A 16,687-nucleotide genomic window follows, 5' to 3' on the forward strand; every position below is an offset into this window, starting at 1 on the left:
TGTCCCTGTAACAAAGAAAAATAGTTGAGCAGCAATACCTGATGCAATGACAGTGTACATAGCATTCTGCCCTAGCAGTCTCTCCACCTTTCTATAAGAGGAAAAAGATATATTTCATTGTGCGGGCACATTATTGGTGTTTCAATTATTCAGAATTCAATGGAACATGCTTTCTAAAGTTTTTGCTCTGGTGTTGATGATCTTCTAATTTGGATATGTTCAATTTCTCTCTCTCTCTCTCTCTCTCTCTCTCTCTCTCTCTCTCTCTCTCTCTCTCTCTCTCTCTTCCTCCTAATGGAAACCACAGCTTCTAAGGATGACGATAGCAAAACAGAGACTAGGTGATGAAGAAATTGGAGCCCGCCATTTTGCAGCCCATGAACGAGAAGACCTGGTTCAGCAGCTGGAGAGATCTCGGGAACAAGTAATCATGCATAGACACTGCATGGTGGGGGGTGTGTCCACTCTTGGCAGAGACACAAAGAAAAGCATAATGCTCCATTGTCCCTCAGAACATGTTATGTATCCTAAGTTGTAAATGACAGGGGGTGGGGGCAATATAAATTATATGTTCTAGCTGAACCCCTTTACACTTGCCACTATATGCTTTTCTCCTGCCTTGTCAATAGAGGCTTTCATTTCCAGTTTCCAGCAGGTCTGTTGTCTAATACAGGAATTACCGATCACTAATTGCTTGCAGTAGACTTCAGCATACTATTGTTATAAACACAACTGGCAACTTTCCCTCCCGGGACTGCTCAGGGAGGAAATAAAATGTGACAAACCAGCTTAAATTTGCAAGTTTGGGCTAAAATGCTGAGCGATGCACCTTCTACCAACTCTCAGCGGGAGGAGGGCTCTAGTTATGGAACCACCATGGGACCCTACACTTCATTTTCCTTCCTGACTAATTGGTTTTGAAGAGAAGAACAAGATTGCTGGATCTGGAGCAGCTGAAAAAAAAAAAGAGTAGGAGTCGTCTTGTTTGCAAAGCTGTAGCTGATGCTGCAATGGCTGGGACTCTTGGATTTCCTTGCCTCTCCATTTTGCTAATTCTAGTTGGCAAAATTGTCTTCATTTCCCTCTTCCTGGACTGGCTCCGTCTTCTGTCTTGATGATAACAAGGCAAGAACAGAGCAGTAGGTCCATGTTGGTGAAGCTTTTGTCCCATTACACAATTCATGAGGTACCTAAATGCCAGTCATCCTAGGGCATTGTAGTGTTGGTGGCAAGAAAGGTGGCCTGAGAAGGGCTTTCCATGTTAGGGCATTTGCTTTTGCTTTCAGATTGAATCCCTGGAACATGACCTACAGGCCTCTGTGGATGAGCTACAGGACATCAAAGAGGAGCGCTCTTCCTACCAGGATAAAGTGGACAGGCTGAACCAAGAACTCAATCATATCCTGGGCGGTCATGAAAACCGTATCATTGATGTGGACGCCCTCTGCATGGAGAACCGGCAAGTACCTGGGGACCCTTGGATATGTTGGCTGGATGATAATGATATCTAATAATGGTGCTAACTTTTACATAGCACTTACTGTGTTCCAGGTACTGTGCTAAGCACTTTACAATTAATATCTCATTTGACTCTCACAACAACCCTGGAAAGTAGGTGCTTCCCATTTATGATCCTCATTTTACAGATAAGGAAACTGAGAGAAACAATAGTTAAGTGATGTGCCCAGGATCACCCAGCTAGTTAAGTGTCTAAGGCAGGATTTGAACTCAGGTCTTCCTGACTCCAGGCCCAGTGCTACCCCAGACTGTTGGCCTGACGTCTGAAATGTGTTTGCAGCCCTAATTATGTTATTGTTAGAGCATTGGGGTTGGTAGAGAAAATAGAAAGGAAAGGGAAAAATAAAAACACACAACCATCTGTGTGGGGAGGTTAAAAGTGAAAGCTACTTGTTATTACAACCAGGAAGGAATAAGGAAAGTAAATTGGGAAATTCCCTGAGCCATTTACTTTCCCTGAGGCAAATCTCAGTGTGAGTATGTGGATGACTGAGTGCTCAGATTGGTGGCTTTTCTTCCTTCTTTTATTCCCCAGTGGAATCATCTTAATGAGAACTATGAAAAAAAAAAAAGGTGTTGATCTCCCTTAGGTGAGCTCCAGGTAAAGCCTGTTTTAAAGTGCTCTGTGCATTTGGGGCACACTTGACCTCAATGACAACCACTTTCAAAAAGGTCACTAGGATGAATTTCCTCTCTCTATTTTTGTGTTAGTGATAAGGAAGCAAACTTAAAACAAGAACGGAGTGTCAGCGAACAGAGAGGAAGCATAGTATGAGAAAGGTCCCTTGGCTCTGGAGTCAGCGAGGACCTGGGTTCAACTCCCACAACAAATCACTTAACCTGTTGATTCTTCCTTCCTAACGCCTCTCACATATGCCCCCTTCTCTCTTCTAACAGCCACCACCCTCATCACCTCACACCTAGGCTACTGCAATAGCTCTCTGGCTGATCTCTCCCCCTTAAATCTCTTCCTACTCTAATCCATCTTCCACTCAACTATCTAATTGATCTTCTTGAAGTGTAGGTCCAACGTGTAACCCTCATCCCTCCCACCCCTCCACTCCCAGGAAACTCCTTATTCAGTTGTTTCAGTCCCGTCTAACTTTTTGTGACTTCATTTGAGGCAAAGATGCTGGAGTGGTTTGCCATTTCCTTCTCCAGCTCATTTTACAGATGAGGAAACCGAGGCAAACAAGGTTAAGCGGCTTGCCCGAGGTCACACAGCTAGTGTCTGAGGCAAGATTTGAACCGAGGAAGCTGAGTCTTCCTGACTCTAAGCCCAGTGTTCTATTTACTGATTCACGTAGCTGCCCCTCAATAAACTCTACTGGCTCCCTGTTATTTCCAGGTTTAAATATAAATCTTCTGATTGGTTTTTAAAAGCTTTCATAACCTCACCCCTTTCCCCTTTCCAGTCTTCTTCCACCTTACTCGGTTCCCCATACTCTCTGATCCAAAGCCTTTGGTCTTCTTGCTGTCCCTTACGCAAGACATTCTATCTCCTGACTTGGTGTGTTTTGACTGGCTGTCCCCTGTACCTAGAATCCTCTCCCTCCTCATCTCTGTCTCCTGCTTTCCCTGGTTTCCTTCAAGTCTCAGCTAAAATTCCTGCAAGAAGCCTTTTCTGATAGTCCTTACTCTAATGCCTTCCCTCTGAGATTATTTCTACTTTATCTTCTCTGTTGCATGCTGTCTCCCCCATTAGGCTGCAGACTCCTCGAGAGCAGGGACTATTTTGGCCTTTCTTTGTATCCCCCACACTTAGTGTGGTGCCTGGTATGTAGTAGGTGCTTAAAAATGCTTGTTCACCTGACTTAATTTCCCTGGTTTTCATATTCTCCATTTGTACAATGAGGAGGCTAGACTAAATGGTTTCTGAAGTAATTTCTAGCTCTCAATCTATGATCCTCCATTGTTTGTTTTTTTGCCTCTCTGTTCTCAGTCTCTCACTCACTCATTCATTCATTCATTCCACAAACATTTATTGTGCTCCTATCCTGTGTAAAGTGTTCTGGGTGCTGGTTCAATAAACCACAGTCCCTCTCATGAGGGAATTTACAATCGAGTTGGAAGATGAGATAGTTATGTAGGGAAACATATGAATTAGAATCTGCTAAGTGGACTAGTGGATACTTTGAAAACAAATAAGAGAATTATGAAGAATGGAGCTTTTTGTTTCACACATACCTATGTCCTTGTTCCATGTGTTTTTTTTTTTTGTCTTAGATACCTCCAAGAGAGATTAAAGCAGCTTCATGAAGAGGTCAGCCTACTTAAAACTAATATTGCCAAATATAAGGTAAAGGAATAGTAATGATGATCATGACAAATTGCTATGTCACTCAATTCATTTCAGTTTGGAGTCATCCTGTGCACAAGAGAAGTGTTCCATTATTATTCCCATGCATAAATTCCAATAAAAGCCTTAATTGTGATAACTTGTTTTTTAATCTCATTTTTTGGACCTGTTATTTCACTGGTATGGAAACCCCAACTCCTTCTTTGGAAACTCTCTCCACTGCTAAAGATTTTACTTGTTTAGAGCTTAGAGCTACTGCTTTGGGTTCTCTGTGATCCTGTAGAGCACTGCCCACTCTTTTGTCTCATCTGAAAAGCAGGGATAGCAATCAGTATCATCTTTTACTAATTGTTGCTCCAATTTTCCCCATCTGTAAAATGGGTTTAAGCCCTGCTTCCCCACTTCCCTTTCACTTCCTTCAATAGTATTGGCTGGGTTTCCCACTTCCTGCAGCAGAATCAAGATAACAGCAGCAGGGACAGCAACAACATTTACAGAGCATTTTAAGGTTTGCGAAGTGCTTTACAAATATGATCTTATTTAATCCTCACAACAACTCTGGGAAATGGGTACTATTATTACCCCAATTTTACAGTTGAGAAAATTGAGGCATACAGATTAAGTGACTTGTCCAGGGTCACACAGTAAATATCTGGTTTTGAACTCAGGACTCTTAAGTCCAATGCTTCAGATAAGAGGCTTTCTTTAAATGCAAGACAAGATAACTGTATACTTGGAGTGGGGGTGACAGGGGGGGAGATGGTCCTGGATCTGTGGTTTTCTCAGACTAGGGAACCCTCAGTGTGATAACTCCCACCATGATAAAGGTCAGCAACTCCTCTGTAAGTTTGGATTTTAGAGTTTCCTGGGCACTGAGAGGTTGTTACTTGCCCGTGATCACCCAGGAGTGGACTCGAGAACCTGGGTCTAATTGACTGTAAGACTGACCCTTCTAGTTCACATGCCATTCTTCCTTTTAAAAAAACTAACATCTCATATAAAACAAATTCCAAATAACTTTTCTTCTGTAGGTCTTTGTGTAACTCCTCATTAGGGATAACATTCTTGGAGACAGCTAGAATATGACGGTGTATTATTAGCACTCAGGGAGCCCAAAGGCCCCCCCCCCCCGGGTGTTGAATTCTCTGCTGATATTTGTCCTAAAAACTCCCATGAGACACCAGGTTTCCACATGGTGGGAAAAGCTGAGCCTGAAACGTGTGACCTGAAGCCAGACCGCCCACTAATAGGGCAGAATGTCAAGTTTCTCCTTGCTTTCATACCTCCTAATTCCAGAACCATCTAGTTTGATAATATCTTATTCTGCAGATGTTAGTTGTAAGTTTTATAATTAGAAAGCCCTCCTGGGTTTTCTTCACATTGAAAATGGATTGATTTCTGTCCCTGAGGGACATTCTTTGCTCCAGTGCTATGCTCATGAGAGAGCCGCCCCATTTTCCCAGCTCTTGACATTAACTTTCCTCTCAGACATCTCCACCAACCCTTGCTATATGGCTTGAGGCTTTGTCAGGGCAGTTTCTACATATACCAAGCCTGTACTGCGTGTATCTAGGCAGAGATCTAGATTTCTTTTAAACATGTATAATTTATACTTAATGAAATACATATACATCCATACATATATACCCATTTCTGCTCTGAAAGATGTCTTGTTCTTAATCACCTGAAATACTGAATTGCACCCCCTCCCCTTTCTTTCCATGACTTTGCCCTCTCACTGTTTTGTTTCCCACATCCCTGACATTTCTGTCTTTTGCCTGTTCTGTTTCTTGATGTTTTCAAAATGTGCCCTTTTTTCCTATCTTCTTTTCTCCTCTCTCTCTCTCTCTCTCTCTCTCTCTCTCTCTCTCTCTCTCTCTCTCTCTCTCTCTCTCTCTCCCTCTCCCTCTCCCTATTCTTTCCCAGAAAGGTCTCATCTTGCTTTTCCAATTAGAATAGTGTAATAGTAAATACTGTATTAGAATACTGTAATAAGAATTAGAATACTGTATTAGTATGTAAATGAGAATACTGTAGTAGCAAGCTCCTTGAGGGCAGGGACTGGTTCTTTATTTGTTATTTGTTTCGTCTTTTGTTTTTGTATCTATCCCCAGACTCCAGTAGGACTAGCACCTCTGGTGTGAGGGCTGCCAAGGCTGCTCATCTGCCTCTAGTGCCCCACCTGGCATTCAGTTCTCACCTCCAAGAAGCTGTAGCATGAGCAGCGCCACACCCTGTTCAACCATGTCAGCAATGGGCTAAACCAAGTTGAGGGTAACCGATGGGCCTCAAACCCATCAGTGACTTGAGGGGCTGTCTGCCCCAAGCAGCTACAGTGCACTGGGTCTAGAGTCAGAAAGACCTGAGTTCAAATCTGGCTTCAGATACTTACTAGCTGTGTGACCCTGGCCAAGTCACTTAACCCTTTTTGCCTCAGTTTCCTTATCTGTAAAATGAGCTGGAGAAGGAAATGGCAAACCACTCCAATATCTCTGCCAAGAAAACCCCAAATGGGGTCATGAAGAGTTGGACACAGCTGAACACAAATCTGTCCCCAGAAACTACTAGAGTCCCTGGCACATATTAGATACTTAATACATGCTTACTTGATTGGCAGGTCTAGTTTTCTTGCCTGACCCATGGATCTGGTAACTTTCTGCTTATTGAACTCCTGGTTTTGAACTTGAATTGTACTTAGTATTTTGATTTTTTGATTCCATGACTCTAGGTTTGCAATAAAATACTACTATCATTTACATAGGGTGTCCCAAAAGTCTTAGTGCAACTTTAAGCTTTAATTGCTAAGCTTTAACAGTGATGATTCTTTTATGATAAAAATAACTAAGTTTAATCATTTTAAATATTTTATGTTTTAGTATATGGTGCTATTAAGGTTTTAGAAGCACTTTACTTCTTTACTTTACTTCAGAAGCACTTTATTACAACCCTGTATTACAGATAAAAAAATTGAGAAGTGAAGTCCAGGGCTGGTGCATGGTCACACAGCTATTGTAATAAGTGTCTGAGGCAGGATTCAAACCCAACTCTTCCAATTATTAAGTCTAGTACATTTTCTATCCTGCCATGCTGCCTCATTGAACTAAGACCATGGGGTCTTTTCATCCTGTGAATTAGATTTTTGCCTAAAACATATCCCTATTAATCTGCTAGTCTCTGGCACATACACACACCTTCCCACTTCCCTCCCCCTCCACATGCTCTCATTTCCTTTGGAAGCTGATGGGAAATGACAGATGGAAAAAATTAAGCGATGTCATTTTATAGTGAGTAACATCCGGGCCAATCTCCCTCGTCCTCCCCCTTCTCTCCTCAGATCAGCTGAAGGCTGCGCAGCTGTGGGCTCAGACAATTTGGGAGCTGCTTTCAGACCTGTTGTGAGCATGAAGTCAATAATCTAGTTCTGGGGCCAGCCCATGGAACAAGTCCTCTGTCAGCTTAGATGACATGGGCTTCCATTGTAGCCAGTGCTTAGTCCAGAACTGACTTTTCTGATGAATGAACGTTCTTTTCCAATGTTTCCCTAGAATGCCCTTGAGAGACGGAAAAACTCCAAAGGCCAGAGCAGGTCCAGCAGCAGCAGCAGCAGCAGCAGCAGTGCCCTGACTGGAGTCCTGTCTGCCAAGCAAGGTATGGGTCTGAAAGCCTCGAAGGCCCCCAGTGGAGCTATTTATACCATTTTTCCTCAGTGGCCTTCAGCATCATCTCTTCAGCATCATCACAGTAATAGTAATAGTAATTATGATGATAGCAAGGGGCTGAGTGGCACAATGCCTTGTAACCAGGAAACCTGAGTTCAAGTGTAGCTTCTGAGGAATTCTAGCTGTGCAATCTCAGTCAAGTCTCTCTTGGTGATTGAATTTGTTAAATTCACGTAGAAACAGTTCCCTGTAGATAGTGTATTGACTTAGAAAACCACAAATTAACATTATCTGTGTTGTAAGGTATTTCATTTATTTTGTTAAATATTTCCCAATTAAATTTTATTCTGGTTTGGTGCACTTAGATGTTTTGCCTTCAGTGAGTTTAACCCTCTGCTCTGAGACACACTCTTAGACAAGGGTTATTAACTTGGTGTCCATGAACTTTTAATATCTATCTATCTAATATGTATATGATATATGTATATATTTGTGTGTATGTATACATCTAGATAGAGAGATGATAGAAATATGTATGTATACCTCTAAATAGATAGATGATAAAAATAGACGACAGAAATAGGATAGATAGATAGGCAGAATAGATAGATGATAGATAGATAGATAGATAGATAGATAGATAGATAGATAGATAGATAGAATGAGTGAGTTCTTATTTCAGGAGATCTGTGATGTGGGAGTATTGTCTCCTAGATACAAATCACAACCCCATCTACATCTTCTCATCCTATGTAGTTAATTATTGGCTCTTTTATGGATATCTTCCACAAAGGATTTATTCAATAAATCAAAGGCCTTCCTTTGAATGTTCCAATATTTTCTGGATACTAGTGCAAAACTTCTGACTTGACTTGCTGTTATCCTTCCTTCTTGTGACATGGCTGCCTACTTTCCTTTATGCTTGTATTTGTTTTATGTCTTTTATGCTATAAAAATAATTACAGTTTACATAGCTATTAAAAATCACATCATCTTTTCTATCCATTATCTCATTTGACACAACCTTGTGAGTCAGGCAGTGGAGATGTTATTCCCATTTTACAGAAGAGGAAATGGAGGCTTTGAAAAATGAAACAACTTTCCCAAGGTCACTGGTTAGATGTGACACATGGCTAGTAAGTGGCAAAATTGAGACTGGAGTCTTAGATTTCTTGCTCTAGTTCCACCCTGAAAAGAAAGAGTTTCACCCTTGTCCTGTCTCCCAAGATCATAAGCAAGCAAGCAAACAATAAAAACTCTAGCCACATTCCTGCTGAATCCAACTTACCTTGGGGGATTAGCTGTCTTAAAGAGTAGCATTTATTGACTACAAGTTCGTTTGTTTTCATGCTTTCTTCAGTTAAAAAGTAATGACCTTCTTGTAGCAGGAGAATGGAATAGATAGCAGATAGCTTATCCGGAGTAATGTATATTGAAGAGCTGAGTTTCTCAAGCTGGCTCCCAAGGTGACTATAATCAGATGGCCACCTTTCCAAATATTAACTTGGAAACCCACTGATTGAAAAGGAAGTCTTAGGTAGGATTTTCATGTGTAAAAGAACAAAGATGCTATGTCTTTCTTACTACCTAAAAACCACAGTACATTTCCAAACCTCTGCTCCTACCTACCTTGAAGAAAGTATGCTATTTTGTTTTTCTTTAAGAAAAGTAGCATACTAGAAAATATGGCCTCTCTCACTGATGTTAAGCTCGGATCTGAGGAGTTGAGCTCAGTAAAAGTTAAAATGACAGATAATTGATCAGTACTTCCTGTAGAACTCTGCAAGTAGCAAAGTGGGTGGGAGATCGGCAGATGTTCTAGGGTATATGGAGTTTAGCTAGGGCCAGAGCCAAGGAGAGAGGCAGGAATGAGGCCAGTAGCTTCTGAGATGTATTCCAATAACAGTGAACCTAACTAAACATAGAGTTTGTGTATGAATATACATTGATATGTATATGCATATACATATAATATCTCAATAGATATACATACATGTATACATAGACATACATAAACACATACATATATGCATATGTGCATATATACATACACACATATACATACATGCATACATACAGTCTACAGTGGACAAAACCAGTAAGGTTTGGAGAAGGTCTAAAACAAGGGGGGAAATCAAGCTGTTGTTCCTACATGTTGCATTTGTGTTTTTATTTCCTGTTATTTTGCTTGCTTTCTGTCACGTTTTGTCCCACAGTTATTCTTATTACCTCCATCCTTTTGTGTGTGTAGGGAGATATTTTGCAGAATGGCACAGTCTTCTAGGTAGATACCAATACAGACATGGAGAGAAAGGAGATGTAGCACCAGAGGAGATGGAGATACATGGGGGCAGTAAAGTCAGAATTTAATCTTACTTGGATAGATCAGACTAGGAGCCCCAGGGTGTTTCCAGAGCTACTGGGGCTTCCTTGGATTTTATATCCATAGCATCTTTCCTAACTAAAGTCATAGATACCCTGGTTGGATCTGTCCATCAGAAAAAGCACCTCACCACCATCATAAACAGAGAGATAGAAGGAACCCCAGAGATCCTCTAATCCAATCTCCTCTTTTTGCAGATGATGACATAGTCAAAGAACTGTTGAAGTTAGGAGGAATGTGAATTTAAATCCCAGCAAGTCACTTTCCTCACCTCAGTTTCCTCACCTGTAAAATGAGAGTAATAATACTTGTCCTGCCTATCTCATAGGGTTGTGAAGGAAGCATTTTGTAAAACCCTAAAGTGCTATAGACATTTGAACTATTTCTGTGAGGCCCAGAGGTGGTGACTTGTCACACAGCTAGTTAAGGTCAGCCACCATTTCTGTCTTCCAATCCCTAGTTGTATGTTGTTGCCACTATAATATGCTGCCTCTTTAACGTGTCAGTCTTTAATCTCTGCTCCTACCTACCTTGAAGAAGGTATGCCATTTTGTTTTTCTTTAACAGAAGTAGCATACTAGAAAATATGGCCTCTCTCATTGATATTAAGCTCAGATCTAAGGGGTTGAGCTCAGTAAAAGTTAAAATGACAGATAGTTGATCAGTACTTAAAAGACTCTCCATAACTTCATCTTGCCTGTTCAGACTTACCTCCTACCATTCCCCTCTCATTCACCCAGACCTATCTCCTCATTGCACCCCAAATACTCCTTCATTGTGTCTTTGTTCCAAATTCCATAAGCAAAGGCATTAGTCATGCTCTTATTCATGCCTGATTGACGCTTCTTCATATTCCCTGACTGGGATTTGTCCATCCATTGTCCAATATTTCCTTTTCTAGGTAGAGAAACCAGACTGGTTCACTGATGTACTGTTGAAAGATGCCCCTCCAGCATTCCTGTCCCATGCATTCCCATCTCCCACGTTGTCCCTTGACCAAATTAAAGCAAAGTAATAGGATTCCCACCATCTTTGGAAAGATCAGAGCAATAGGGTATCCAAGTAGTGGAAAGGAACTTAGAGGTCGTATTTAGCCCTATCGTTTTGGAGGTGAGAAAACAGGCCCCAGAATGAAGTGATTTAGCCAAAGTCACATAGCTGTTTGATGACGGAGGTGGGACTGGAACTCATGCCCTTCTGACTTCTAGTGTAGTATTCTTTTTGCCCCACTATGCATTGGTCTTCCATTTCAGAAATGAGCAGGTAGTGATCTGTTTATGGCTTGTGCAAGGCAGAAGGGAGTGGTAAATGTGTGTGTGTGTGTGTGTGTGTGTGTGTGTGTGTGTGTGTATACTCACAGACACATATACACTGTTGTTCAATCATTTCGGTAGTGTCCTATTCTTCATGATCCCATTTGGGTTTTTCTTGGCAAAGATACTAGAATGGTTTGCCATTTTCTTCTTCAGCTCATTTTACAGATGAGGAAACTGAGGCAAACAGTATTAAGTGACTTGTTCAGTGTCACACAGCTAGTAAGTATCTGAGGTCAGATTTGAAATCATGTCTTTCTGACTCCAGCCCAGGCACTTTATGCACTGTGGCAGCTACTCCTGTATATGTGTATACACACACACACACACACACACATGCTACAAATAAAGATATAGATATATGGTCAAATATAATGAGATAACATTTAATAAGGGTAATTTTAAAGCCATGGGATCATGGATATAGAGGCAGAAGAATCTTCAGAAGCAATCCCCTTCATTCCCACAGTCATAGAGGTCATAAGCACCAGAGGCAGCATTTGAATCCAGGACCTTGTGCTCTTTTTTTTTTTTGTACTATACTTCTGCCTACAATTGGGCTTAAAAAAAATTAACTTCTATCCCCACATGTATAGGCCGAAGGAGGCATAGAAAAGAAATGCCATATGAAAAAGGGTTTTTTCTTGGATTTGAGAGGGCAGCAAATTCAGTATGAGTCCATAGTGTGAAATGGTGGCCCCAAAGCTAGCTAAATCATAGGTTTCAGCAACAGAGGCACAAAGCAGCTAGGTGACACAGTGGATAAAGTACTAGCCCTGGAGTCAGAAAGACCTGAGTTCAAATGTAGCCTCAGACACTTACTAGCTGTATGACATTGAACAAGTCACTTAACCCTGTTTGCCCAGTTTCCTCATCTGTAAAATGAACTGGAGAAGGAAATGGTGAATAGGACTGAACAACATTCTGCCCCACTCTGATGAGACACTGATGAGTGTTGTGGTCAGTTCTGGGCAGGAAAGTTAGAAGCATGTTAACAAATTGAGGAAGTTGACTAAGGTGGTGAGAGGACAGCAAAGATTGACTGAAGGAAAACAAGACTTAAGGGAGGACGTGGCAGTTGTCTTCAAGTCCGAAATGGGTTGTCATGTAGATGACATAGATTTATTCTGCTTGGTGCCAAAGGCCAGGACTAGAAATAGTGGGTACAAGTGGTAAAGAGGAAGATTCCATCTGGATAAAAGGAAAAATGCCCTAACAATTAGAGCTATCTAAACATGGAATGGGCTGCTTTAGGAAGCTGGGACTTCCTTATCACTTCCCTATCACTTTATCTAGTAGAGGCTAGATTATCATTTATTTGGAGTAGAAAGGATTCAGTTTTCTTTTCCAGTATGGATTGGACTAAGAGCTCTGAGATCCCTTTTTAACTCTGAATCAGGCAGTCACAATCCTTTGATTTTTGGGATTGTTGTGAGAATCAAATGAGATATTTCAAGAAAAGTGATTTATGAACCTTGAGGCACTGTATAAATGTGTCATTATTGTTATTGGCAGTCAGTTGACCAAAGACCCTTCAGAAACAATTGGCCTTTTGTGTTGAAAGGTCAGCCCTGGACTAGGAATTAGGAGACCTACATTCTCCTAACTAATCCTTAGTTGATCTGAAACCTTCAGCAAAGGTCTCACATTTAATTAGCCTTTGCCTCGATTTCCTTGCCTACAAATTAGGAAACATGCTCACTCCACCTACCTCATAGAGTTATTATTCTCTGATTTACCTAATGGAGAAAAATTGCTTGTGTAGGTGTTAGAGGCAGGATTTAAGAGCCCAAGTCTTCCTGTCTCCAAGGCCAGCCCTTTATCCATGTTGCTTCTCAGAAGGTCAATAAGGATCTCATAAAATAACAGAAAAGTGCTTTAAAAAATAAAACCCATTATCCAAATGTAATACATAATTGTTATATTATTATTATGATGATGATGTTATTATTATTATCATCATCAAGTTTCATGAAGCCATCCTTTCTGTATGTCTGTCCCATCAGCCTTCACATTAGCTTTTCCATGTTTGATTCTTTGTGTAGAGTAAAAGTGAGCCATCATACCTCCAGGAAGCCTTGCCCATTCTGTGTTTGGGAGGGAGGTTACTAAAATCAGAGGGAATGTCATTCATGGTCCATAATGAGTGAAAATCTGAGTTTTGGCTTTTTGTCCTCCTTAGTTCAAGATTTATTATCTGAAGATCATGGATGCAGTCTTCCAGCAACGCCACAGTCCATTTCGGATCTGAAATCTCTAGCTACCGCCCTATTAGAGACCATCCACGAGAAAAACATGGTCATTCAGCACCAAAGGCAAACCAACAAGTAGGTGCTTAAACTAGAGTGTCCAAGGTTCAGGGCAACCATGAAACCAACAAATATTTATTAAATACCTACTAAGTGTTAAGTTCAAGGCACTGTAATAATAGCCAGTACTTATAAAGCATGTTGAAGTTTGCAAAGCACTTTATGCCAGCAAACAGTGTGGCTTTCTGCCTGGAGTCCATGGACATATTTCAGAGGATCTGTAAGCTAGAATGGAAAAAATTATATTTTTATTTCCATATGATTAATTTCCTTTTCAATCTTATGTATTTTAATTTTGTTATCTTTAGCAAACATTTCTTATTTCTCATCTCTCCTACTTCTTCCTCCCCAATTAAACAATTAAAAAAAGAAAAAGAAAACCTTCTTAACAAACATGCATAATCAAACTGAAAAACAAATTTCCACATTGGCCATGCCTAAAAATGTAAGTCTCATTTTGCATTTTAAATCCATCACTTTTTTGGCAAGAGGTGAGTAACATGCTTTATCTTCAGCCCTCTGTAATCCTGGCTTATCACTGCTTTGATAAGAGCTCTAAAGTCATTCCAAGTTATTTTACTTTATAATATTGTTTTTGTTGTAGAAATTGCTCTCCTAGCTCTGTCCAAGTCACTGTGTATCAATTCATAGACATCTTTCCAGTTGCCTGTGAAACTGTCTATTTCATCATTTCTTATGGCATAACAATATTATATTCATATACCATAATTAATTTGGCCATTCCCCATTAGGTAGGTACCTTCTTAGTTTCCAACTTGGGGCTGTTATAAAAAGAACTGCTATAGATATTTTTGTACATTTGGATTCTCTCTGCCATTGCTTTGAGGTATAGACCTAGTTAGTAGTATTGCTGGGTCGAAGGGTATGAAGAGTTTACCGACAACCCCTCCAGCATTTGTAATTTTCCTTCCTTGTCCTCTTTGCCAATCTGATGTGTGAGAGGAAGAAACCCAGAATTGCTTTAATTTACATTTGCCCAATTATTAGTGATTTGGAGCATTTTTTCACATGGTTTTTGCTTGTTGAAGAATGTCTTCTTTTAAAACTTCCTATCTTTTAACCATTCATCTATTGGAGAATGGCTATTGGCCTTATAAATTGGAATTGGTTCCTTATGCATTTAAAGGCCTAATTCTGAGAAGGGATTCATAGGTAGGCTCACCAGACTGCCAAATGGGAGTTGATGGCACACAAAAAAGTTAAGAACCCCTGGCCTGCATGAAATGAACTTCCTACCTCTCAGGCAGTGAACTGGGCTCAGTACCTTGTAAGAAGAACCTTGGTGTAAAGGAACTGTTTTTTTGATGATGTTTTTAATAACAAGCTTTGATTTTGGGTAACTGAATCCCAGGGATTCCACAAAAGCCTGGCCTTGAATGTGGAGAAGGGTTGGGGAGGGGGAGGCTGGAATCACTCTTCCAGCTTTCCCCAGCAAAGTATGGAAAATAAAGACAATTATAACTGGATGAATTTTTTTTTGAAAGAGTGTAGAACACTTTGTGGGAAATCAAATAAGTTAGATCAGTGAGTGGAAAGGACAGAGGGGAAATTGAAAGTGTTCAGAGATCGATGAATAAGCTATAACTCAAAGGCATGCAAACCTTACAAAATATGTACCACAAACCAAAATGAAAGCAAATGCCTGTGGCCAGAAGGAAAGAATCTAGAAAGGCTGAGTTGAAGGCAGGGATGGGGATTTGGCCCTGGGGGGTAGGGCGGAAGAAGGCAGGGGTTACAACTAGAAAATGATTGAAGGTATTGTAAAAACAAAATAGAAAAAAGAAAAGATGGAGAATGAAAGGAAGATTGCACAAGAGATTAAGATATATAAAAGAAACCAGAGATCAGTGAAGGGAGACCGGCCAATCTCAAAGGGATGACAAGGGTAATTTATTGACAGAAGAAGTTTTAAAATTCCTCAGAAATGAAATCTTAACCAAGGAATGAAACAGCCAGATGCTGAAAATGCCTGTATTTCTCAAGGGAGGAAGAAGAAATCAGGATCTCACCAAAATAGGTAATGGTTTTGAAAACCCCTTTCATTGTTCTATTTAGGCAAGAGTCCCTGGACCAGGAAACAATTGCTGTAGAGCCTTAAAGGAACCCAGTGATGTTTTTTTTTCTTAAACTAGTGCAGTAGAATATCAGAAGACCCCATATATTTTATCAGAAAAAGTACAGCAAAGTGGGATTTTTTTAAGGTTTCAAGGCTAAGCTAGATGATGATGATACAGATTTGTTAAGCCTTTAGGAGTATGTACTCCCCCATCTCCCCCCAGAGAAGCGAGGCAAATAAAACATTGATAGACTGAAACCAGGGGACATATTTTGGCATTGAATAGTGGGTGATTATTTTCTCCCTCATTTCTGTTTCAGTTTGCTTTGTCTTTTTTGATGGTTTTGACCTTTATGGGGGGTGGGGTGCAGAAAAGAGAAAAAAACAACTTTGGAAACAGTAAATGAGAGAAGTGCAATGAATTGTATTAGTGAGAAAGCACAAAGGATAGTGAGGAGTAAAGAGGACTTAGGAAGGAGAGAATTCTGAGGCAGCATCCCAAGCTCTTTTAGGAAATACAAGCCAAATCTTTTTATAAGGAGCTCCTTTAAAGAAAAGAGCACTTGCTCCTTGAAGGCATAAGAAGAAAGAAAGAGAGGGAAGGAAGGAAGGGAAAGGGAGAGTGAGGGAGAAAGGAAGGGAGGGAGGGAGGGAAGGAGGGACGGAAGGAAGAAAAAAAAGAAAGAAAAGGAAGGAAGGGAGGGGAGGAAAGGGAGGGAGGAGAGGAAGGGAGAAAGGAAGGAAAGAATCCTAACCTGAAGTTACTCAACTAAGTTTTTATGTTTTAAAGGGCAACTGTTACATAGATAAGGACCAAAGGATTATTTATTATGAAGAATTAGTTGTAACTGCGTCAACAGAGGACTGTTTTCATAGGGCAGGCAGTGAAATATCAAAATGTTTTTTTCGTTATGTAGTGACTGTTTTTTTGTAATGGGATTTGCTGTAATGGGATTTTTACTAACATATGGTTCATAAATGCATAAGAAATAGAATAAACTAAAATAAAATGGCTAAAAGACCCATAAGAGCCCAGGGGCAAAACATCTGTGTGTGTGTGTGTGTGTGTGTGTGTGTGTGTGTGTGTGTGTGTGTGTGTTATTACTTCTTAGAAGGTGCTACTAAGGGT

At 40.4% G+C, this 16,687-nt stretch overlaps 1 protein-coding gene across 3 annotated transcripts in view; it reads left to right on the forward strand.

Moving 5' to 3' along the window:
• Positions 1–16,687, forward strand: part of CCDC149 (coiled-coil domain containing 149) — a 147,053-nt gene that overhangs the window by 93,590 nt on the left and 36,776 nt on the right. For 2 of the 3 annotated variants that reach the window (XM_020992443.2, XM_078148933.1), the window contains 5 exons: positions 308–424; positions 1,287–1,459; positions 3,745–3,817; positions 7,363–7,465; positions 13,355–13,499. In XM_020992443.2, the coding sequence (XP_020848102.1) occupies positions 308–424; positions 1,287–1,459; positions 3,745–3,817; positions 7,363–7,465; positions 13,355–13,499 (611 nt within the window). The remainder of the gene's footprint in view (positions 1–307; positions 425–1,286; positions 1,460–3,744; positions 3,818–7,362; positions 7,466–13,354; positions 13,500–16,687) is intronic. The other variant, XM_078148932.1, reaches the window with a different exon arrangement.

The sequence above is a fragment of the Phascolarctos cinereus genome, unplaced genomic scaffold (assembly GCF_003287225.1).
Source record: "Phascolarctos cinereus isolate Bilbo 61053 unplaced genomic scaffold, phaCin_HiC Scaffold_9;HRSCAF=440, whole genome shotgun sequence".
In the NCBI taxonomy this organism is placed as follows: Eukaryota; Metazoa; Chordata; class Mammalia; order Diprotodontia; family Phascolarctidae; genus Phascolarctos; species Phascolarctos cinereus.